General features: G+C 50.6%; 1 protein-coding gene across 3 annotated transcripts in view; it reads right to left on the bottom strand.

Moving 5' to 3' along the window:
• The window catches only part of UBA1 (ubiquitin like modifier activating enzyme 1), a 284,616-nt gene that overhangs the window by 97,885 nt on the left and 163,074 nt on the right, over positions 1 to 23,657 (bottom strand). For all 3 annotated transcript variants that reach the window (XM_086940309.1, XM_086940308.1, XM_086940310.1), the window contains exons 14-17: positions 23,313 to 23,465; positions 23,038 to 23,203; positions 16,057 to 16,253; positions 72 to 136 (exon numbers count right to left, since the gene is read on the bottom strand). In XM_086940309.1, coding sequence (XP_086796435.1) covers positions 72 to 136; positions 16,057 to 16,253; positions 23,038 to 23,203; positions 23,313 to 23,465 — 581 coding nt within the window. The remainder of the gene's footprint in view (positions 1 to 71; positions 137 to 16,056; positions 16,254 to 23,037; positions 23,204 to 23,312; positions 23,466 to 23,657) is intronic.

Genomic DNA, 23,657 nt, shown 5'->3' with positions numbered 1-23,657 from the left:
AGGAGTTTTTAGTACAGGTACAAACAAAAATGTATGTTAAAAAAAACGAATTCAAGATGAGCAAGTCTCACGTTAAATATTGATTGACGTTTTCTGCGGGCTGCTTGAAAAGCCCTTCAAATTCATCTCGGGCCCACTGCAAAAAAAAAAAAATATCATTTTGTGTAAAGCAAGTCTTCAGAACAGCCAAGATAAGGTAGAGCCTCTGAGAGGTCAACTGATCTTATGTCCAGAGGAGTAGTAGGGCTCAACATAAAGAAATTGAAAATTCAGAAACTGAACTGGGTGATTTGAAGATGGAATACATAGAGGCCCCAGACCCCTCACTGGTGGGACAGATCAAGCTGGCAAGAGAACACTATAGGCAATTGTCAGAGGACGAAAAGAAAAAACTATAGAGCCCAACAACGCTGAATCTATGAATTGGGCAATAAGACCGGGAAGATGCTGGCGTGGCTGGCCAGCAGGCCAAAGATTGGTGCATTGTGTTAGTCAGGGCAGGTGGTACATACCACTGAAGAGACAGTGGAGGAATTTGGGAGACGCCATAACAACCTCCATAGCTCCACACTGCAAAATGCCCCGGAAGACATGCAGGGCTTCATCAGGAACTCCATGCCTTGAGGGATGCAGGAATGGATTTCTACCAAAATTCTTTGAATGTCTGAAGGGGAAACTCAAGAAGCCTATGCCGGTGATGTTCAGACATGAGGTGCCTCTGGGACGATCTCCGGGTAAAGACAATAGTGATCCATAAAAGTGGGAAACCAAAAGATGCTTGTGCTTCTTACAGATAGATTTCCCTTCTCAATATGGAAGGTTTATGTTACTTACCCTGTAATTATCTGCTCGGGTCTGAGTGCTGTAGAGTCCCTTGCTCGGCATACTCCTGCCATCTAGTGTTTTGTCCGGAGTTGCGCATGTTTGTCTTCGAAGAAGTCTTTCTAGTTACAAGACAGAGTAACTTCTCTCTGTGTTACTGCTCTTGGGCATCGACTCCTTTGTTAGATTGTGTTTCCGCAGGAGGGTGAGAAAGGAGCGTAAGAAGTGTATAAGAATCAGGATGTCGCATGCTAAATGAAAATGTATCACATAGGTATGTAATGTAACTACAATGGCCACAGGCGCATGTGAATGTACAACGCTACATGCCACAAACAGATGCTTATAGGGTAAGTAACAAATCATACAATGGCATGTGTGGCTATAGATACACATGGTCTGCATAGACTGTAAAGCAGTCCCTCCTTCGAAGCGGTGGCTAGGCTGTGGGAGTTGCAGTAGTTTGACAAACGTTGCATAGCACAGCCTGACCTACGTTGGCGTGCTAAGACATCCACACAATAGTGTTTGGTAGTTGTGGGAGGATTAGACCATGTAGCTGCCTTACAAATGTCTGCTATGGGAACGTTTCCTAAAAAGGACATAGTAGCTCCTTTTTTACAAATGGAATGTGATCGGAGAGCAATAAAGGTCTTTTAGCTTTAATGTAGCAAGTTTGAATACATTTGACTATCCATCTGGCTCGGCCCGATTTGAATACAGAGTGGTAGTAGTGGGGAAAATTCTACAAAGAGTTACTTTGTTTCCTGAAAGTTTTAGTTCTATCTATGTAGAACAGGACTGCTCTTTTTACATCTAGGGTATTAAGAGTTCTTTCCGCTACAGAATCACGGTTAGGGAAAAAAACTGGGAGCTCCATGGTTTGATTGAGGTGAAACTGAAAGACTACCTTATGCAGAAATTTAGAGTTAGTACAAAGAACCAGCTTTTCCTAATGGATTTGAAAGGAAAGTACCTCTAAGATTAAAGCCTATAGCTCACGAACAGGCCTGAGCAAAGTAATGCAATTAAGAATGCCACTTTCCGTTAAAGAAATTGAAGGGGGCATAAGTGAAGAGGCTCAAAAGGGGGACCCATGGGGGGTGTGGCCAAGATGGCGGGGTGAGCGGACGCTTCTTCCCACAGCTCCTCCGGCCCGACTAGGCCCGAGCCCTTTTTCGTTAGCTTCTCTCCCCCCGCTGAAGCTCAGCGGCTGAGAGACGGGCGGCGGAGATCCTGGGGCACACACTGATGCTACTTTGGCCCCGATCGCCCCGGTGAAAGCACGCTAAAAGACCGATTGCCGGACGGAGGAGCGCCATGGAGGCAGAGCAGAGCGGGGCGCTGTCCGGATGCCTCGGCTGGGGCCTGGTGCTGATGTCTAACGATCTGGAGTGAAGCTCGCCCCGGTGCTCGGCAGGGATCGTCAGAGGGGCAACGGATGTGTGACTTCGCTGAGCGAGGACCCTGCCGTGTGATCGTGGTGGTGCTTGGACTTGCGGTGGTGGCCTCTCATGTGGTACGGGCCCCGGCCCCGTGGCCAGTTGGCGACAATGCTTAAGATCGGAGCCAGATTTACCATTCCTCCTCTCTAGCTGGACGGCCCTGGATAGAACTTTTCTCTGTATACCTGGCTCTTAGAGTGGCCCTGGTGGCATCGCCGGGCCTGGTCGATCTACCCGGCCCCGCCCAACCGCCATCTTGTCTTCACGGCGACAGTGACGCAGCCCTCCTTCAGTGTCGCTTGAGGTCGTCTCCTACACCTCTGCTTTTGCACAGCTCTCCCTTCCTGCGGGACGCACCAGTCGGGGTTCCCCTAGCGGGGGTCCCTGTTGAAATCTTGGCTGGGCACCGAACGGCTCTCTGACTAGACTGGCCCGCCATTTTGTCATCTGTGGCGTAGATCCTCTATCTGGCCGGGAGTTCCTTCTCGAGGGACTCTACCGAACGTTGGAAGCTCATCGAGAGCCGAGCCTACTGCAGGTGGCCGAAGCCAGTGTTCCTGCTTCAGTTGAGTGCGACAGCGTATGGGACACGAATGTCCGGGTAAGGAGGATCGAGGAAGGGGGATCGCACCCTGCCGGACATGCTTAGCAGGGTCCAGCAACAGCGAGACAGGGCGCAACAGTCTCCGGGCTCTTCCCGGGCCGCTGCGGACCCGACCGGGGGTGAGCCCCCCGTCACGAGGTCCTTCATGGAGGAACTGTTTAGCTCGCTTAAAGCAGACTTCCAGACGCTGAAGCAGGAGGTGGCCAGTGAAGTACGCGAGGTCCGCAGGGAGGTGGAGGGCCTTGGTGAGCGGATGGAGACGGTGGAAGCGGCGGCCCAACGTCGGGATTGTCCATTTGCAACAGGACGTTCTCAGTCTCAGGGAGCAACATGTTGAACTCCAAGCCCATAACGAGGACCTGGAGAACAGGTCGAGGAGGAATAATATACGGGTACGGGGTGTACCGTCTGCAGATGAGGGGACAGACCTGGTGGGCTACTTGCAGGACTTGTTCCGGGAAATTCTGGGAGAGGCCGCGGACTTCCCGATCCGCATCGACAGGGCCCACAGAGTCGGCCGACAGCGACAGTCGGCGGCACCTCCGCCGGACATCTTTGCCTACCTCCCTGACTTTCCGGTGAAGGAGCGCATCATGTCCGAGGCCCGCAGGAAACAACCATTGACGTTCCGAGAGCGACCTGTGGCGCTCTATCAGGACCTGTCTGCCATCACGTTGCAGAAGCGCAGGTCCTTCAAGATTGCAACCGACTTCCTGCGCGAGCACGAGACACCGTACTCCTGGGGGCATCCCTTTCGTTTGATATTCCGTTGGAACGGGGTACTGCACCAGCTGCGCTCCTTGCAGGATGTTTGCGGCGTCTTGGGGCTCACGGCTACTGAAGAGGATGGAGCAACACCGACCTGGAGGCGCTCGGATAGAGGAGGACGACGGCGGTCGGCGAGAAGGAGATCGGCGGCGAGCGCTGGGCAGCCTGACTCGCCCACCATCAGAGCGGACATGGCAAGCGCCCTGAGAGAAGCGGCCAGGGACTCGGCCGCCTCGAACGGTGTGGCCTTGACGGCCTAGACTCACTCCGGGGGGAGATGGACATAGCTTCTTCGTTGCCAGGTTTAGGGGTCGGAGGGAGGGCCGGGGGGAGCGGGGAAGGCGAGTGGCTGGACGTCCACTTTTGGTACTTTCTGCAGACTTGTCCGTTTTGGGACTTGACTGAGACAATGGGTTGTTTGTGTTTGAGTTGGAATTTGGCTAGTTGCCATTGGTTCGTTTGGGGTGGGGTCGGGAGTTGTTCAGGGGTTGGGAAGGAACCGTCCGATATTTCCTGTGTTAACGCTTGGTCCTATTTTGCTTGTCCTGCGCTGCTGCCCTGCGCCCCTCCCTTGCCGGCTGCCTGCCAGCGACATAGCGTCTCCGGACTCTGTGAGATATGTCGTCCTTGAAGGTGGTGACCCTTAATGTTAAGGGTCTGAATAACCCTGTAAAGCGTAGGGCGATTTTGTCTCTGCTGGAGGGGACACAAGCTGATATATGCCTCCTGCAAGAAACCCACTTATTGTCCCGTGACTGTCACAGAATGCGCTCTGCCAAGTTTCCCACCCAGTTTTTCTCCTCTGCTGCGTCCAAGACTGCGGGGGTGGCTATTCTGTTGGCGAGCTCCTTCAAGGGGGAAGTGTTGTATAAATTTGCTGAACAGAAGGGGAGGCTTTTGGCATACCGCCTCCGCCTAGGGGGCACACCGTTTACTATTGGCTCCTTATATAGCCCGAATGATCATCAAGAACGCTTCTTAGATTCGGTGCTGGTGGATGCAACTGCCTCCCCCGATCGTCATGTTATCCTGGGGGGTGACTTAAATATAGTTTTCGATTCTGCCTTAGATAGGTCAGTGCAGCGATTCCCACAGACTGGGGAACTTTCCCAGGCCGGGAAGGTCCGAATCACCGACATGGATTTGCATGCACCCTCCACCCTACAGATAGGGATTATTCCTATTACTCGCATGCGCACCGGACCTACGCACGGTTGGACTACTTATTGGTTAGTGGACCGATGCGTACCGCTGCTACGGCGGCAGACATTGGGGTCCTGACACTGTCTGATCATGCGCCGGTCGTGGGTACGTTTGCGTGGCCGGCGACCTCCCCCTCTCGGGGGGTGTGGCGCCTTAGGGACACCCTTCTGCACAAAAAAACAGTTGTAAAACATATTGAGGAGGCCATACGGGAATACCAGGCACACAACAGTAACTCAGACACCTCATTGGCGACACAGTGGGCGCGCTGAAGGCGGTCCTCAGGGGGGAATTCATCTCCATCTCCTCGGCAGAAAACAAGGAACGGCAGCGGAAGAGGGAGGAGCTGACTTCTCAGGTCCAGGAGCTAGAACAGGTCCACCGCCGTACGGGTGCTCCAAGGGTTTGGAGGCAGTTGAAGGCTGCCAGGAAGCTCCTGTCGGCGCTGGACATGGACAGGGCAGAATACGCAGCGTTACGTCTGAAACACGCATTCTACACAGGGGGGATAGGTGTGGCAAACTCTTGGCACACAGGCTCCGTGTCGCGCAACAGCGTAATGTGGTGAAGGAACTCTTGGGTACGGACAGGGTGGCTGTTTCTGGTGATGCGGCGGTGGCGCAAACTTTTTGTAGTTTCTATGAGGCGCTGTACACCGGGGAGCCCCCCTCGTCCCGGGAAGCCGTGGACTATCTGGAATCTGTGACCCTTCGGCACTAGACCCCGCTCAGGCGGAATATCTTGAGCGAGATATCCACGTTGAGTAGGTGATCTCCGCGATAGCCAAACTTAAGCACGGGAAGGCCCCGGGCCCGGATGGTTACACGTCCCTGTTTTACAAAACCTTTTGCCCGGTTGTGGCCCCTATCCTCGCCCGGCTGTTTAACTCCTTCTCCGAATCAGGAGCCATCCCACCGGATCTCCTTAGAGCGACGGTCTCCGTGATCCCGAAGCCTGGGAAGAATCGGGCCTTATGTGGCTCATATAGGCCCATCTCGCTCCTGAATGTCGACCTCAAGTTGTACACGGGGGATCTGGCATCCAGGCTGGCCCTGCACCTCCCGGGTCTGGTCGAGGCCGACCAGGCTGGCTTTGTGCCCGGCAGACAGACTGTCGACAATACTAAGCGCTGACGCACGTTCTGGAGAAGGCTTCGCGGATCCCAGGTGAGCGGATGCTGCTGGAGGTGGATGCCGAGAAAGCCTTCGACAGGGTACACTGGCCTTACCTCGAGCAGGTGCTCAGGAAACTGGGCATCGGTGATAAATTCTGCTCAATGGTTTTCAATTGTTACAGGTACCCTTCAGCGACGGTGAAGGTCAATGGGTGCAGCTCCCGTAGTTTTGCAATCGAGCGCGGCACTAGGCAGGGGTGCCCACTTTCCCCACTCCTCTTTGCTCTTTACATGGAGCCGTTTGCCCAGAGGATCCGCCAAAACCCGGATGCAATCGGGATCAAAATGGGGCAGTATGTGCAGACGGTCAGTCTTTATGCGGATGATGTCCTGCTGACCCTGGACGATCCCAGGAGGTCCCTTCCCGCCTGCATCCGCGAGTTGGATGCTTTTTCACGAGTGGCTGGTTTCAAAATGAACATGGGCAAGTCGGTGGCTCTAGATGTGTCTCTGGCTGCGGATACTAGACGGGACCTTCAGCGGCTCTTTCCCATGCAGTGGTCATCTTCCCTGGTGCCATACCTGGGGATTCTGCTGGCGCCGACGTTGCCAGAGATTGCAACGGCCAATTACACCTCTCTTAGTAAAAAGATCAAGGAGGAGCTTGGCCGCTGGGGCAAGGGCCTGTTGTCTTGGCTTGGCAGGATTGCTGCGGTCAAGATGACTGTTCTGCCCCAGATCCTATACCTTTTCCGAGCCTTGCCGCTCCAGCCTCCGGTGGGTTGGATCAGGCAGACGCAAGCTGACATTGCACGCTTTGTCTGGCAAGGCTGCAAGCCACGGATGAAGAGGGTTCTCTCCACGCTTGCCCCGGAGGCGGGGGGCCTTGGTATTCCGGACCTCCGGAAATATTTTCAGGCGGCGCAGCTGCGCTACCTGGTGGAGTGGAGCAGGTGGGAATCCGATAAGCACTGGCTCTTTCAGGACCAGGCGGTGGCAGGGCGTACCCTCCAGGAAGTTCCATTCTTGCGCCGAGTTCACCGCCCCCCCAACCTTTATGCTTCCTTTGTCACGCGGGTTCCCCTGAGGGTGTGGGACACAGTTTGCGAGGTTCGGGAACTCACCACGTTCCCCTCGCCATTTACGCCTATAGCGGGTAATACTGATTTCTCCCCAGGGATGGAGCCGGGCGCTATCTCCCATTGGCGGACGGCGGGCTGTCGGGCGCTCTTTCAGATTTATGGTTCGGAGGGAGTGGTCCTCTTTCAGCATCTTCAACAGGAGTTCCACCTGTCGGAGTCGGATAGACTGCGATATATGCAGGTCCGGCACTGGGCGCTTCAACCCCAGGTGCGGGACACAGCTGATCGTCAGATAACACCATATGAGCGGTGGCTGGTGACCCGTGCCTCCGATGCTAAACTGATCACTGATCTCTACAAGTTCTTACAGCCCCCTCCGTTTCACTACTATAATCCGGGCAGGGAACGATGGCACAGGGAATTAGGTAGGACACTTAGCCATAAGGAGTGGGACCAGATTGCACACCGTGCGAGACACTCAGCATATCACACTGGCCTCACTGAGACATTCACCAAGGTGTCCACATACTGGTATTACACCCCAGAGAGACTGCACGAGATGAACAGGCATATCGAGAAGGAGTGCTGGAGAGGTTGTGGTCAGGTGGGGACCCTTTCACATATTCTTTGGGATTGTCCCTTGTTAGCTGCTTATTGGAAGGAGGTTCTTGATGAGGTTGATATGCATTTTGAAATTGAATTACCGTGCTTTCCGGCGTATGTATTGCTGGGCCTTCCTAATGGCCTGATGTATCCTCTGAAGTCCCGCAGGGGCAGGCAAATCGCGATAGCGCTGGGCTCAGCGGTTCAGAACATCCTAATCCACTGGCGCACCACCACGGTCCCCTCCATCACTGGCTGGTTGCACAGGCTCTGGCATGTGCTGGGTATGGAAAAATTGTCACTCACGGTAGCGGGGGAGATAGACCAATTTGATGAGCTGTGGCAACCCTTTCGGGCGCTTTTAACTACGGAATTTAGGGAACTCACCTGTCCGAGGTACCTCAGGCTTCTAAGGTTGACGCCACCGGTGATTCCAGCAGACTAGGAGGGGTAGCGGGGCTGGGTTCATGGAGGGGGGGGGGGGGGGGGGGGGGTGTGGTGGGGGGGCAGGTAGTGTTAGAGGTACATTGGACGGGGAGGGTGGGGGGGAGTTGGGGTGTTTGGGGGGGGGGTTTAGGGGATGGTGGGTTGGGTTTCTTTGTGTTACTGTTTATTATTCTTTGCTCAGACTGATGGTGTTGACTATGCTCAGATTGAAGGTATTGCTTATATTTAGCTCTTTTCATTTGCTGTTGCTTCCTTTTCCACAGCGGACTAGTCCACCGTCGCCTCGTAGTATCATGCTCATTTCCTTCGCTTAAATGTATGTAACCCTAACCTCCTGTTCCCTCTCCCTATGTTTCTGTCTTAATAAAATGCTTTAAACCTAAAAGGGGGACCCATGAGTCAGGTTAGAACAATGTTCAAGTTCCTTAGAGGATCCTGGAGTAACCCAAGGAGGAATGACTTTTCGGATCTTCCATAAACATCTTAAGGACTGGGACTTTGAACAGTGAGAGATGCTAATTTGGAGACAGGCAGCCATAGCAGTGAGGTGTAACCGAATGGAAGTATAGGCTAAATGTGCCTTTTGCAAATAGAGTAGGTAGCAGGTAATGCCATAAGAGTGAGTGAGCTCCAGGTTCTTTCTTCTAAACCTCCTTTTCTCTCTATTCATCCGGACAAAGTGGTTTTAAGGACTTATCCTTCTTTCTTGCCAAAGGTGGTCATGCCCTTCCACATCGGGCAGACCATCACTTTGCCCACCTGCTTTCCGCTTACGCATCCTTCAAAAGAGGGAGAGGCTCCAACGGCTGGACCCTAAACGTGCACTTTCGTTCCATGTGAAGTGCACAGAACAGTACTGGGTGGATAACCAACTTTTTGTTGGCTACGTGGGCGCCAAAAAAGGTCGGGCCGTGCATAAACGGACCATCCCTCGGTGGGTTGTTCTGGGCATCAAAGCAGGTTACTCGTTGGCTCGGAAGAAGCCTCCTGTGGGGCTGCACGTTCATTCTACCCGGGCAATGGCAGCCACTACTGCTTTGGGACGCTGTGTTCCTTTGCAGGACATCTGTCAGGCAGCTACGTGGGCCTCGCTGCACACGTTTACCAAGCATTATTGCCTCTACATTTAAGTCCGGAGAGACTGCTTCTTTGGCCGTTCTGTTCTCCGTGACTTTCTGGTGTGATCTGGTTAGCAGACCCACCACTGGCGTTGGTATTGCTGGGGTATCTATTCTTCGGTAAGGAATCTATAGCTAAAGTGTCTTTCAGATGCACAAGTTACTTATTTGTGTAACAATATATCTGCAAGGGACATTAGTTAGTGATAGATTCCTTACCGCCCCACCCATCCTCCCCATTCTGCGAACTGATTTCTAGGGTTAAGGTCATCCCTTTCAGGGCCCTAGTTTCATGGCACCAGTGATCAGTTTCTTGCATGGCTCTGGTGCAGAAAGTTGTGTACAGAACTGACATCAGCGTGCATGGGTGGCGCCTAAGTAATCTCCGTGACGTCATCTCAGCACCTAAGACAGCAGTGATGGACGCAGTGCCGCACAACGCCACCTTCCGACGTGCAGGGGTGCTGCTGACGAAAACTTTCCAGATCCAGTCGGACGCCTGGGGATAGTCTAAGGCACAGCTTTCCAAACTGTGTGGCGCGACACGTTACTGTGTCGTGCCCCATGCGTAGGTGTGTCGCACGATGTGATGACGTCAGGAGCGGCCGATATAGGAGAATAAGACTCCAGCCTCGCTCAGTGTTTACATCGTGCAAGGCGGAGTAGCAGCGGAGCCTCGTGGTCAGGAGCATTGTCAGTCTCAGCGCGGTCTCAGTAAACAGTGTCCCAAAGGTAACAAGGGGGCAGTGTGTTTTAACGGCTAGGGCAGCTGACTTTGAAGCAGACGAACTAGGTTCGAGTCAGGCAGGAGACTAATACATCTTGTGATTCTGGGTAAATAGCATAAACTCCGTGTCTAAAAATGGATGCGTCTGTGTGTAATGCAACTGGTGCGCGTGTAAAGAGCTCTGAGACCTTCCAGTGGAGTTTGTGCTACAGAAACCCTCACACACTCCGGCGTTGATTGAGGGCTTCCAGCTAGCTGGTGTCTGGCTTCTTTGAAGTTTTGCCGCCTGATACCCAGGCGACCAGCGGGGAGTGGGGCCATCTCTGGGGGAGGGAGGAGGTGGGATCGAAACTCTTCTACCCCCCCTCCTTTATTTATTTAAGTAGTTTGTACAGCGCGCAGCTACCCCCGGAGGGGTGTCCCGGCGCTAGAAACGGAGCCTCAGAGAAGGAGGGGAGGAACAAGCTTATTACAAGATAGGGATCATAATTTGGAGAACAGCCAGGTTTTTAGTTTAGCACGGAAGATGGATTCAGATGGACAGAATCTGAGGTCGAGGGGGAGGCAGTTCCATAGTTTGGCAGTGATTACGCTGAACCCTCTGCCGCCCATTCTGGAACGTCTAAAGCGAGGAGCAGTCAGGAGGCGCAGGTTGTTAGATCTTAGAGATCCGACAGATTGAGAGATAGACACTCGCTTTTTCAGGTAGCTAGGTCCAAGGCCGTTGATAGCTCGGAAGGCAAGGGTGAGGATCTTGAATTGGATGCGGCTTGCGATGGGGAGCCAGTTTGGGAAATGCTCGCTGCTCCGAGGCCTGGCATGAGTGTTTGGCGCTCCTGTTCTTGGTTCGAGGCCCTGCATGGGTTTTTTTTTTGAGCCAGGGGTCTTAGGACTGGTGCAGTCTAGTTAGGCCGGGGACTGTTTCCTTCTAGAGCTGGGCTTTAGGAGTCCGGGGGATCGGGGGTACTATACTACTGAGGTCTTTCTTACTTCCCCGGGGTTGGTGAGGGCAGAGGCCCGGGTTACATAAAGGGGGCTGCGTACGGGCTTCTGGTGGGGTGGGGGTAGGGGTAAGGGAGAGTAATGTAAGGGGACCGACGCCAAGGCGGCCAGGTCTAACATGGGTAAATAGCATGAACTCCCCGTGTCTAAAAATGGACGTGTGTGTGTAATGCAATTGGTGCGCCTGTAAAGCGCTCCGAGACCTTCCAGTGGAGTTTGTGCTACAGAAACCCGCACACACACAAAACAAGGTAGAAGGAGGAAGAAATGGAGACGAGAGGGGTGTAAAGGGAGGGCGATTAAGGTACAGTAGTGCACTCCCGACAAAGGCAGGCCACAAGAGAGGAGAAAGGTGAACACATGAGAAAGGTGGGCAGCACAGCCCGGGCTAGAAAGAGGTGGGCGTGGAAAAGAAGGGAGCAGCATTATAGATGTGCACAGGGGAATAATGGGTAAAGGAACAGTGGTGAGATCCGGGGGCTGGACAGTGCAACCAGGTGTACGTGGACACAAGTGTACCATTATAGAGGAACGCAGGGGAATCAGAGGTGAGCGTGGGTGCAAGTGCACCAGGAAAAAAGAAACACAGGGTAATGGGGGTGAAAGGGGCAGTGCAGATCTTGCTAGAGGTGGGCGTGGGCACAAATGCACAACAATGGAGGGACACATGGGTAAAGAAACATTGGTGAGATCTGAGGGCTTGGGGGGGTGGGGGTGTTCACTGCAGCTAGGTGTACATGGACACAAGTGCACTATTATAGAGGAACGCAGGGGAATCATGGGTAAAGGAAGAGTGGTGAGGGCAGGGGAGTACAGGGGGCAGTAGAGATGTGGCATGGCACGGCGAGCTGATGCCAACAGATGGTTCTCCTACGATCTAAAATCCAGGAAATCGGCTCTGCGGCAGTTAGAACGCCAATGGCGCTGTGAATACAACCCTGAGCTAAAAATGAATTACACAAGGGCCAGGAAGGAGTACATGAATGCCATCTCCGCTGCAAAGGCGGCTTACTTTTCGTCCCGAATCCTTGAATCCTCAAACAGATCTAAGGATATTTTTTCTATCCTTAATGAACTGACGAATCTGGACAATGTCCGCCCCAAGATAACTCCCACCCAGTCTCTCTGCGACTCACTTAACACCTACTTTACCGATAAAATAACAGATATCAAAGATAGCATTCCCCAACCGGCGTTCCCACTCACCACCGGTATGACAATCAAGTCTAGCCCTGACACCCTCAGCAGTTTCTCACCCAGGACCAATTTCCGGAACTACTGACAAGAGTAAAATCCGGCGCCCCCTCAGACAGCTGCCCCCCCCCCCCCCATCTTGAAAGAGTGTTTCTCCACATACCCGGCCCCTGCCCTCACTCCTGAATGACTTCCTGACCTCCGGCTTAGTTCCTTCAGTGTTTAAAGAGGCTACGGTCATCCCGCTCCTGAAAAAACCCGGGGCTGACCCAGCTTGTAAGGCTAACTACCGGCCCATTTCCTTACTGCCCTATCTGGCTAAAGTCCTGGAGGCTCACATGGCTAAATGCCTCTCTAACTTCCTTGAGGAGTCCTCCTGCTTCGATCCCCACCAGGCTGGCTTCCGGCCGGCACACTCAGAGGCAGTAGTCACCACAGTTCTGGATTGTCTGCAAGACTGCGCTGACAGACGCTTCCCGCAGGCCTTGGTGCTCCTGGACCTGTCGGCCGGTTCGACACGGTCGACCACAACATCTTGATCGACCGTGTCGGACAGGCCAGCATCTAGACACGGTGGCCTGCTGGCTGAGGTCCTTCCTGGAGAACCGCACTCAAGCAGTACGTCTTGGAGGCCTAACAGGCGCCAAACAATCCATTACATGCGGAGTGCCACATGGCTCTTCCCTGTCACCCCACCTATTCAACTTATACATACTCCCTCTGATTCAGACCCTTAGAGATGAACGGGTGAGGGTTTTCGACTATGCAGATGACTTACAGCTACTTCTCACCATCGACAATACTGAAAACTCCATCCTGCATTTCCAGTCAACCATGAGGTTCATCAAATCTTGGATGGACCAAAACCAGCTAAAACTGAACCCAGGAAAAACCGAGTTGGTCCTTACTGGGGACAGCGTCAAGCACTGCGGCCCCCACTACTGGACACCGGATTTAGGTCAAGCCCTGACACCCTCCTCATCGGCCAAAACACTTGGAGTCATCGTGGACTGCGATCTTTCATTGACGGCACAAGTAGGCCAGGTGGTCTCCAAATGTTTCTTCCAGTTAAAAAAAAGCCGGAAGGTCCGTTGTCTACTCACGCCCGAGGCAATCACCCAGGTCGTGATCGCCACGGTTCTGTCCCATCTGGACTACACGAATGCCATCTATCTAGGTCTTCCCAACTACCAATCTAAACGTCTCCAGATGGTACAGAACTATGCCGCGAGGCTAATTCTGAATCAACCGAAGGGGCATGCAGCTACTCCCCTACTCAGGAAACTGCATTGGCTTCCAGTCACCCAGCGCTGTGCTTTCAAAACTGGCTGTATGCTATTTAAATCCTTGCACTGCAAAAGCCCCCAATTCATTGACCAACTAATCACCAGATACATACCACCCCGCAACCTACGCTCACTCCACCAGAGCCTCCTCCAGACGCCCCCTTTTAAACTTAAGCGCACTGGAGGCCGTAGGTTTGAAACACTTGCCCCCTGCTTATGGAACACCTTCCCTCTGAAGATTCGGAACTGTCAAGACCTCCTCTCTTTCCGGAAAGCCTTGAAGACCTGGCTCTTCAGACAGGCACTTCAATAATTCTCCACCCCTCATCCTCATTTATGTTACTGTTGACCTCAGCGCCAAGAAACCAATCGGTGATAGTGCGCTTAACAAATACCTTAATAACATAACATAACATGGGGGAAAGGAGGGGGTGCAGGGCATGTGCCCTCTATTCTTCGGCAGAGACAGAAGGTGGCCCTGGAGAGAGGTCCGCCTGAGTAAGAGCTGTAGTGCACCAGGAATGGAAAGGCACACATTCTAAGAGCAGCTTCCGGGAAGAGGCCCTGCACTGAAGGGTGAGCTCTGGGGGCAGAGGTGTAATAGGAGAGGGGAGGGGGTGAAAGACAGGAGGAGAAATACAACAAGAGGAAGAGAGCCGGGTGATTAAAGTGAGAGAAAACCACGAGAGAAAGCATAAGAATGGGGAGAAGTGGTGGCTCTCACTGCAGTGAGGGCAGTGCCCAGTGCGAGGTCATTCAGAAACTAATGCAGCCACCAAACGACCTTCAGGGGGCACAACAAATTTAGTACCCGTCCACTAGCACTTATAAATTAACTGTTGCAAAACTGAAGGTGTCCACTTTTGGCAAAGTACAGAAAGACGAGATGCAACAGCTCATTAGGCCACTCGGTGGCAAGAATAGGCTTGAGTGTTGTATGGAAAAGCAAACCCAGGATACTAGATCAAAAGTGTGGCCATGATGAGCAGAGTTTTACGAGACAGAATTCCTCCAAGAACATGCAACATTCTGGGATTCTAGACCACAGACATTTAGTCTAGTTGCGAAACTACTGGTGACCTGGAACTTTTGGTTTTAATTCCAGCTCTGGTGTGGGGTTGCGCGTGTGCGGGGTTGCGCGTGTGCGGGGTTGCGCGTGTGCGGGGTTGCGCGTGTGCGGGGTTGCGCGTGTGCGGGGTTGCACGTGTGCGGGGTTGCGCGTGTGTGGGGTTGCGCGTGTGTGGGGTTGCGCGTGTGTGGGGTTGCGCGTGTGTGGGGTTGTGGGTGTGTGGGGTTGTGTATGTGGGGTTGTGGGTGGTTCGGGCTGTGGTCTAAGGTAAGGAATCTATCACTAACTAATGTCTCTTACAAATATATCGTTACACAAGTAAGTAACTTGTGCTACGGGAGATTACTAGCCCAAAGACTGGAAATTACTCAAGCATGTGAATCTGCAGAATTTCGACTTATCAGGACTACTTTTCAAACTAAAACCGATAACAAAATAATGCCTTATAGGCATGTTTTTGTAATTAAAATAGTTTCTTCAATGGTGTGCTAGGGATCCCACCCATGCGCAGCGATGTTCAATGTGTTTATGGATATCAGTAAAGCCCAGGACAGTGAAGGTAAAGAATCCACAGTAAGAAGTAACTATCAGAACACATACTACTGCAACCTCACTGAGAGAACCAAGTTTCAGTAAACACACATTACTCAGCAGTTTTTGTAAAAATGGTATAAGATTTATTATTTTAAGAAAGCACGCAAATATGGTGTATGAGGGATTCACAGTAATTCAGTCCTACCACCAAAAACAAAAAGAGGTACCTGATGTCAAGTTTGCATTAAATCACTGCTAAAATGATATTTAACCTAGGATTTCTTAATCTCCCTGCTCTAATGCAGCACTGTTGTGAATGTTTTCTTAAGCTTTTGGAAGAGTTCACAGCAGCAGCATATTCAAAGGGGAATCAGAGTCCAGCTATGAATCGCTACACTGGTTTAAAAACCAGAGCTGCAGCGACATGCAGGTAAAGATCCATCTTACAAAGCGGTCACCTACAGTTTGTGTGAAAGCCTGGACGTGAAAACGGTAATTGCCCAGGCTGAAATGAGTATCACTTAGGGTCTCTCATAAAAACCAACAGAGCACTTAACCAGTGAGCAAACATCCCACAATCACATAGAGGGCTAGTAAGGTGACTTGTGGTGTTGGCAACAGAAAACAAAACATGCAAGTCTGCCAAAACAGTTACGGTGAAAAAGAGTAATTCTCTTGCGTCTGCTATTCATTCACACAGTCAGTCTGCAGGTAGCTGGAAAGCAAGCATCAATAGCTCAAATCTACAGAACCCACAACCGCAGAGGGATTACTGCAAGGTCCCATTGGTCAGCAGTGCACATATGCTCAATTTGAGTACAACTGGAACCATGCATCTTTTTATCTCACTGCACTACAAGCTCAGACCATACCTCTAACACACTGTACCCACATTATTAAGCAATATCTTCAGGCTGTGGCAGAATAATCACAGAAACAAACCTCATGATGTGAAATGTACTGAGAGTGGCAATTAACTGCATAGATACAGCCACAGCAGAGAGACTACCTCAATCAAAATATGGGAATGCAGCTCACCTGTAGCGTGTGCTCAATGGCATTGGGGAAGTTCTTCAGGGTGCAGATAGGGATAGATTTCTCTGGAGGGTCCTGGCTGGAGCTGTATGATTCTGTCAAAAAGGGGATCACTACCTGTACATTGCCCTTAGTTCCCAGTGTGCCAGACTCCAGGAGTGGTTTCCGGTAATACACACACCGTCTGTCCATGTACATCCCTGTGCAACACAAAGAGAAGTCGAGATCAATTTCCTTTATAATGGCTCTTGATATCGCAGTTAAAAAAAAGAACCAAACAAGGGCACTTATTTGGGAAAAGAAAACTAGTTACTTACCTGTAACTTTGGTTCCCCAGTATTGGTAACTTTCATAGATTCCCATGCTTTGTATCATTCCCCGTCATCGGAATGGGAGCCTCGGTAAATAAAAAATATCATAACCATAGGTACAAAAGAGAAAAGCAGGTCTAGGCCTCATCTCATTTCGTAGCATATCACCCTCTTTGTGTAAAAGAGCCCAAACTTTCCGCAAAAACCAATCAGAATAGCCTCACCCCATATAATCTTCCTGAGAGAGCCTCAGATTTTCGTAGCCGTTGTGCAAACCGCCACTATCTCAGTAAAAAGGCCAAGCTTTCCCAGGGGAGGAGGGTGGGCGCATGGGAATCTTTGAAAGTTACCAATACTGGGGAACCAAAGTTACAGGTAAGTAACTTGTTTTCTTACCCCAGTATTGGAACTTTCATAGATTCCCATGCTTTGTATCAGAGTAGCTAGCAGTAAACCATAAAAGCATATTTTGTTACATGAATCTTATGACATGACAACATAGTTATCCTAAATAAATAAAATGTTATCATAGAAAGAACACGAACATTGATACAAAATGTGCCATACAGGAAGGAGGGATTGTAGGGAAAGCTCACCTCATTGAAAAAGATTCCTGAGGACTGCTTGTCCAACAGCAGCGTCATCCTTCACTGTAGACTCTAAGCAGTAGTGCTTCGTGAAGGTATGTGTACTGCTCCACGTCGCTGCCCTGCAGATGTCTTTGATAGGGACTCCAGAAAACAGAGCCACCGAAGATGCCACTGATCTTGCGGAATGTGCACAGACTTTTGTTGCAGGTGTTTTCCCGCTCCTTGGTGGCAGAACTGAATAGCACTGGAGATCCATCGGGAAATGCGGCTCTTGGTTAGCGGAAATCCCTTCCGCGGAGCACTGTAAGACACGAACAGTTGTGATGATTTCCTAAAAGATTTTGTGCGCTCTAAATAGAAATTTAAACACCTTTGAACGTCCAGAGAATGCAAGGTTCTTTCTGCTGGAGTAGTAGGTCGTGGAAAGAATGACTTCAAAATCAAGGGTTCATTCAGATGGAACCTTTGGGATGAACTTTGGATTCGTCCGAAGGATTAGGACATCCCGCCTGAACTGAAGGAAAGGTTCCACTATTGACAGCGCCTGAAGCTCACTAACTCTCCTGGCAGTTGTCAGAGCCAACAGAAGATCTAGCTTCCATGATAGGTATTTAAGGTCCGCCTTGTGGATGGGTTAAAACGGAGCTTTCATTAGCTGAGCTAACATCAAATTAAACTGCCAAATTGGAGGCAGAGGACGGACTGGGGGATACATCCGAAACAGGCCTTTTAAAAACTGCTTGACAATCCTAGCGGACCAAAGAGAAGGACCTGAAGATGTCCGTCTTAATCTTGATGGCTGCCAGATGAACTTTCACAGAAGAATGAGCCAACCCAGATTTTGCCAGTAACAGGATCTACGGTAAAATCTGATGTGGAGCTGAAGTGCAAGGATGGAGATGTTGCTTCTGACACCATAAGCAGAATCTCTTCCATTTTGCCTTATAAGTCTGGTTAGTGCTTGGAGCTCGAGCCTGAGACAACACGTCCATACACTCCTTGGGGAGGTTCAGATGTCGGAACTCCCTGTATTCAGGAGCCACGCTGTTAAGTGAAGCGAGCTCGTATCCGGATGGAGCACTTGACCCTGAGACCTCGACAACAGGGAAGGAACCAGTTGCCGGCGAATTGGATGATCCTGAGAGAGCAATAGGAGCTCCGTGTACCAGAACTGCAGGGGCCACGCCGGTGCAAGCAAGATCACTTTGCACGGTTCCGCCTTGATTTTCCTGATTAACGGCGGAATTAGGGGTATCAGTGGAAAAGCGTACAAGAATGCGCCGTACCACACAATCGAAAGTGCGTTCCCCAAGGATCCCGGATGGTGATCCCTGCTTGCATAGAACCAGCATTTGGTGTTCTCCGGAGTCGCATAAAAGGTCTATGGTCTGGGTCCCCCAGACCGAAAACACCTCTTCCAGAATGGTCTGGTCTAACACCCATTCGTGATTGGTCGATTTCTGATGACTTAGTGCATCCGCTGTTATATTGAGCGAACCTGCAAGGTGTTCTGCTGTTAGAGCAATCTTGTGAAGGATCGCCCAATCCCAAATCAGTTGAGCTTCCTTGGACAGAGTTTGAGATCTTGTTCCCCCCTGCTTGATGATATAGTGCATGGCCGTCATGTTGTCCGCCCGGACCAGCACTGAATGATTCAGAATTCGTGGCAGAAAAGCCTGTAAAGCTAATCGGATGGCCTTGAGCTCTAACAGGTTGATGTGGCACTGGCGTTGACCTGGATCCCAGTGTCCACGGACTTGTAGTTCCTGGAGGAGCGCTCCCCAGCCTTCTAAAGAGGCGTCCATGGTGAGAAGCATGGGAGATGGAGGAAGCATGAAAGTCAAGCCCTTGGCGATGTTCCTCACTAACCACCAGTCGCATGCCTTTCTCATCTCTGGTGTTACTGAAATCTTGTCGTCGAAAGAGCCTTCTGCTTGGTACCATTGTTTGTCGAGCTGCTCTTGCAGAGGACGCATTCGCAGCCTGCAAAGCGGAATTAATGGTATGCAGGATGAGATCAATCCGAGCAGGGACTTGTAGAGCCGTACTGACAGATTTCTTTTTGAGTAATTATGGAGCCGAGAGCATCAATTTGTTTTGACGATCGTCTGTTGGGTATGCGTTGCAGCGTTTCGTGTCCAGAATGGCCCCTAGAAACTTTGCTGACCTGGACGGTTGAAGAACTGACTTGTTCTTGTTGAGCTGAAGGCCAAGGAGATTGAACAATTGAATGCAGGTCGTAATGGCCTTGGAAGTTTCTTGGAAAGATGGAGCTTTGACTAGCCAGTCGTCCAGGTAGGGAAAAACTTCCAGAGATTGTTTCCTGAGGAAAGCAGCCACTGGGGCCAATACTTTCGTAAATATCCTTGGGGCAGACCGTAGACCAAAAGGAAGTACCTTGAATTGGAAATGGCTCTTGCCTACTGTGAAGCGCAAGTATTTCCTGTGAGCTGGGTGTATCGGCACATGGAAATAAGCATCCTCCAAATCCAGAGTCGCCATGTAGTCCCCTGGATTTAAAAGACGAAGAATATCCTTGAGAGTGACCATCCTGATGGACAGTTTGATGAGATAGGTGTGGAGCTCCCGTAGATCTAATAAGGGGCGCCAAGTTTCCATTGTTTTGCGAACCAGGAAGAACCTGGAATAAAACCCTTTTCCTCTCTGCAAGAGAGGTACAGGTTCTATTGCCCCCTTGATGAAAAACTGGTGGGCTTCGAGACATAGCAGTCCCAGATGTTTCTGACTGGCGCCTGGAGCTCTGGTTGGAGGTAGATGTTGAAACTCCAACGTATGGCCACTTGACGATATTCAGGACCCACTGGTCTGATGTAATAATTCTCCAGCTGTCTAGACCAGGGGTCTCCAAACCGGTCCTGGAGGGCCGGATCCATGCCAGATTTTTCGGATATCCCCATTGAGATACATTTAGTTATTTTAAAAATCTGGCATGGATCCGGCCCTCCAGGACCGGTTTGGGGACCCCTGGTCTAGACAATGAGATATCCCGCCCCCCACTGATATCATCGGAGGGGTAGGAACAGTAGAAAGAGCCGCGAGGCCGCTATTGCCTCTTGGAGTGGTCAAGTCCTCGACGATTTTGGCACCCTCTCTGCGGTTGACGAGAGAAAGAGGTCGACTGGCCCCGACGTCGATTGGAATACTGAGGTTTGTACGATTTGGAGGACTGTGATGAATATCTTTGTTGGTTGCCACTCCTATAAGAGGAGAAACCTCTTCCTCTCGCACCTCTAAACGGAACCTTACGGTAGTTCAAAGAATCCAAGGACTCTGCTGTGTCCGTATCCTTTTTATTGCTTTGAAGGGCCTCATCCACATGCTTTCCGAAAAGCATTTCTCCATCGAATGGTAAGTCCAAGATCTTGTTCTGGACCTCCTGGCGAAACGAGGTCGCCCGCAACCAGCCCCGACGTCGTAGCACAACTGATCTAGCCAGAGCTCGAAAAGGAGTAGACGCTATGTCCATAGCACAATCTATTTCCTCTGACAAATGTCTCTCTCCTTCCATCAACACCTTCCTGGCCTCATCCCTTGTTGATTCGGGAAGCTGTTTCACTAACTGGGATAGGTCGCACCACATCTGGAGATCATACCTGCCCAGGATGGCAAGAGCATTGGCAGCATGGACAAGGAGGCTGGCCATAGAGGAGAATCTTTTGCCTACATAGTCCAAGCGCCTCCCTTCCTTGTCCGGAGGTGTAGTAAGGGGCATTGAAGGAATTTTCAATTTGCTTTGTGCCGCTTGGGAAATGACAGAGTCCGGCTTAGGTTGTCCCAGTAGACATGCTGGACTGCCTTCCGGCGCCTTATATTTCTTGTCTAGCCAGGGAAGAACAGGACTGACTGTCGCCGAATTTTGTATAACTTTAACCCTCTCTGACCAAACATGTTCAATTATAGGTATAGATCGGACCGACCTCTTGTATGGTTCCTTAAAGTCATAGAGGAAGCAGACTGACTGCACAGTCGTGATCGGCAGACCAAATCTTGTAGATGCCCTCTCCATGAGGTTATGGAATCCCCCAATGTCAGCTGGCGGAGAGGTAGCAGTATTCTGCCATGTCACCTCCGGATCTTGAAGGCCACTAACATCATAATCCAGATTTGGATCATGCGTAGGATCTTCCTGAACATTGTCATCAGAAGAAACATCATCCCCACCTCCTGGGTTTCCTCTCTGGGTTCCGGTTGCACACCCCGTGGGACTACCGTAGTCATAATGATTGCAGGAGTAGGAGGTCTACCAGGTGAAGGAGGGCGCTCCTGTTGTGTTATAGGTCGAGTTGGAAACCTTTTTCTATAATCATAATCAAATCCGATACTAGAAAGGATGGCATGGCCATCATGTCCTGTCCTAAGGTTTGAGGAGGTGTGTTTTGCTGATAATATTGGCGTTCGTAATATTACTCAGTGTCCGTATCCTGACACTTCACATTTAAGTCAGAGGGACTGTAGGCATCCCCATAAGGATTATCATCCTCCTCGTCATCAGACTCCTCATCAAACAGCATAGTAGGAAGCAAAGGTGTTACTCGTCTAGGAGAAGTCATCTCTGGAGTTATATTCTGCTTTCGCATGGAAATGTGGATTTTTTGAATCGTCGACAACCTCGTCCACCGAGTCGTCGTCTAAGGAATCGCCGACAGAACCGTTGACAGAGAATTGGTTTTCGGCGACGGAGCTTTCGTCGTCGACGGTGGATTGATGGTCGACGGCATCGTCAACAAACTCGTCGTCATCAACATTACAGCCGCTGTCGTCGTAGTCTTCTATGCAGCCATCGACACAACCCTCGTCGACTTCGAGAATACAGCCATCGTCGACGAACAGGAAGGCACCTTAAACGTCGACAAAGTTATCAATGGTGTCGTCGACGCAGCCACCATCGAAGGTCCAGTCAACGGAGCTACATTAGAATTCAGGTCCTTCTGAGAAGAAGTAGTCGATGTACCTGCTGATTTCGTCGTCGACGGACGCTTTTTCTTGTCAGGCTTTCCATCCTGAGACAGCGGCCAGTTTCTTGCTCTCCATCACCTTTTGAGATGGTTGTGAAGGAAAAGAAACATCCTTTTTCACCTTCTTGGCTGTGTCTGCCTCAGCAGCCTGTCCCAGTCTCTCCTTTTCACCTCGGTAAGGAGATTTAATGGGGCTAGCCCTCTCGGACCTAGCAGAGATCTTTTGTTGGGCTTTGACAGGGGCCTCAGAAGAAGTAGAGGGAGGTGAGCTACCCCTCTTTCTGGACCTTCTGGAGGATGTAGCAGATGAAGAGTCCTCCTCATCCGACGACAGCACCTCCTTCCGTGACTTCATTTTCTGCAGCCAAGTCAATAAACGGTCCTCCGTGTCTCTCAATGTTTTTGTAGAAAAAGTTCTACAGATCTTGCAATCTGTGGCCTTGGGGTCTGGATACAGGCAATAGATACAGTCATCATGCTTGTCCTCCACATAAAGCCTCTTTTTAGCACAGGTAGCACAGGCCCTGAACAAAGCCCTTTTCTCCTTGTCCGACATTATAATATTGAAGTAATTTGCTACAAAATGAGATGAGGCCTAGGCCTGGTTTTCTCTTTTGTACCCAAGGTTATGATTTTTTTTATTTACCGAGGCTTCCATTCCGACGACGGGGAATGATACAAAGCATGGGAATCTATGAAAGTTCCAATACTGGGGTAAACTAAATCGCCACATTCATAGTCGCGGACAAGTTACTCTCTCCCAATTTACAGGTAACCCCATGAATCTATCCCATAAACACATTGCACTCAGATCTCAATGGGCCAGTCCTTCATGCCTCCACACAATGACATACTTTTATCTTCTTTCTACACTACACTTGATACAACGTTCTCCCATCATGAGAAAGGTCTGGACATTCAACTATAAGGCTACTGAAGTCACATTCATGCAAAGGAAAAGGGCAAAAGCTCTTACTGATCGGAGTCAGAATATATTGTATCTGGATATATGAAATCCTCTGCTAGGGGCCTGCTCCACAACAATCCACCTATACCGCTACTGTGATATGTTGGCGCTTGGAAGAGACTACAGAAGAGTATACATACTGGCATCAACGTTGTCAAGCGCATTAGTGACCCCATCAAGAGACTCGAAGAAATCATCATCATAGACTTTCTCAGTCTCCGGTCCAACGCGGTTCTGATGGCCTGTGATATGAATGGAAGGATTCATCTGCTTTACAGCTGCTGCTGCCGTCTCAGACTTCATTTTCTGTTTATAAGATATGGAAAGATCTAGCATTAGATGCTGGCAAAACAAACTACAACTCCGCGTTCTAGTGACCAGATGAAGTCAGACTAAATCATGCAGTTGAGCTAACCGTGACATCCCAAGGCCTGAATAGGAACTGTCGGTTGAGGTTGGACTTCTCAATGGTGTCCATGTCAGTTACTGTAATCTCACCCCCAGCAGCAGCTAGACCAATCATGGCAAAGTTCTTCAGAAGCTCGCAACCAATGGCACCAGCCCCAACCTGTGGAGGAGGAAATTGTCAGGATCAATTAAAGAGATGACTGGGAGCGCTTTATTAACACACATGGATGTTCTGTATACCACCAGGGTACATAAGTTCATTAAACAATCATGTACAGATGGGTAAGAGAACCGGGCTATCTCCACAGCTCCTCAGAGCCAACATTGTTTTAGCCACTAATGTAGTCACATG

The sequence above is a fragment of the Lissotriton vulgaris genome, chromosome 10 (genome assembly GCF_964263255.1).
Source record: "Lissotriton vulgaris chromosome 10, aLisVul1.2, whole genome shotgun sequence".
Taxonomy (NCBI): Eukaryota; Metazoa; Chordata; class Amphibia; order Caudata; family Salamandridae; genus Lissotriton; species Lissotriton vulgaris.
The sequence above is the reverse complement of the archived record's forward strand: the minus strand, read 5'-3'. Positions and strand labels throughout refer to the sequence as shown.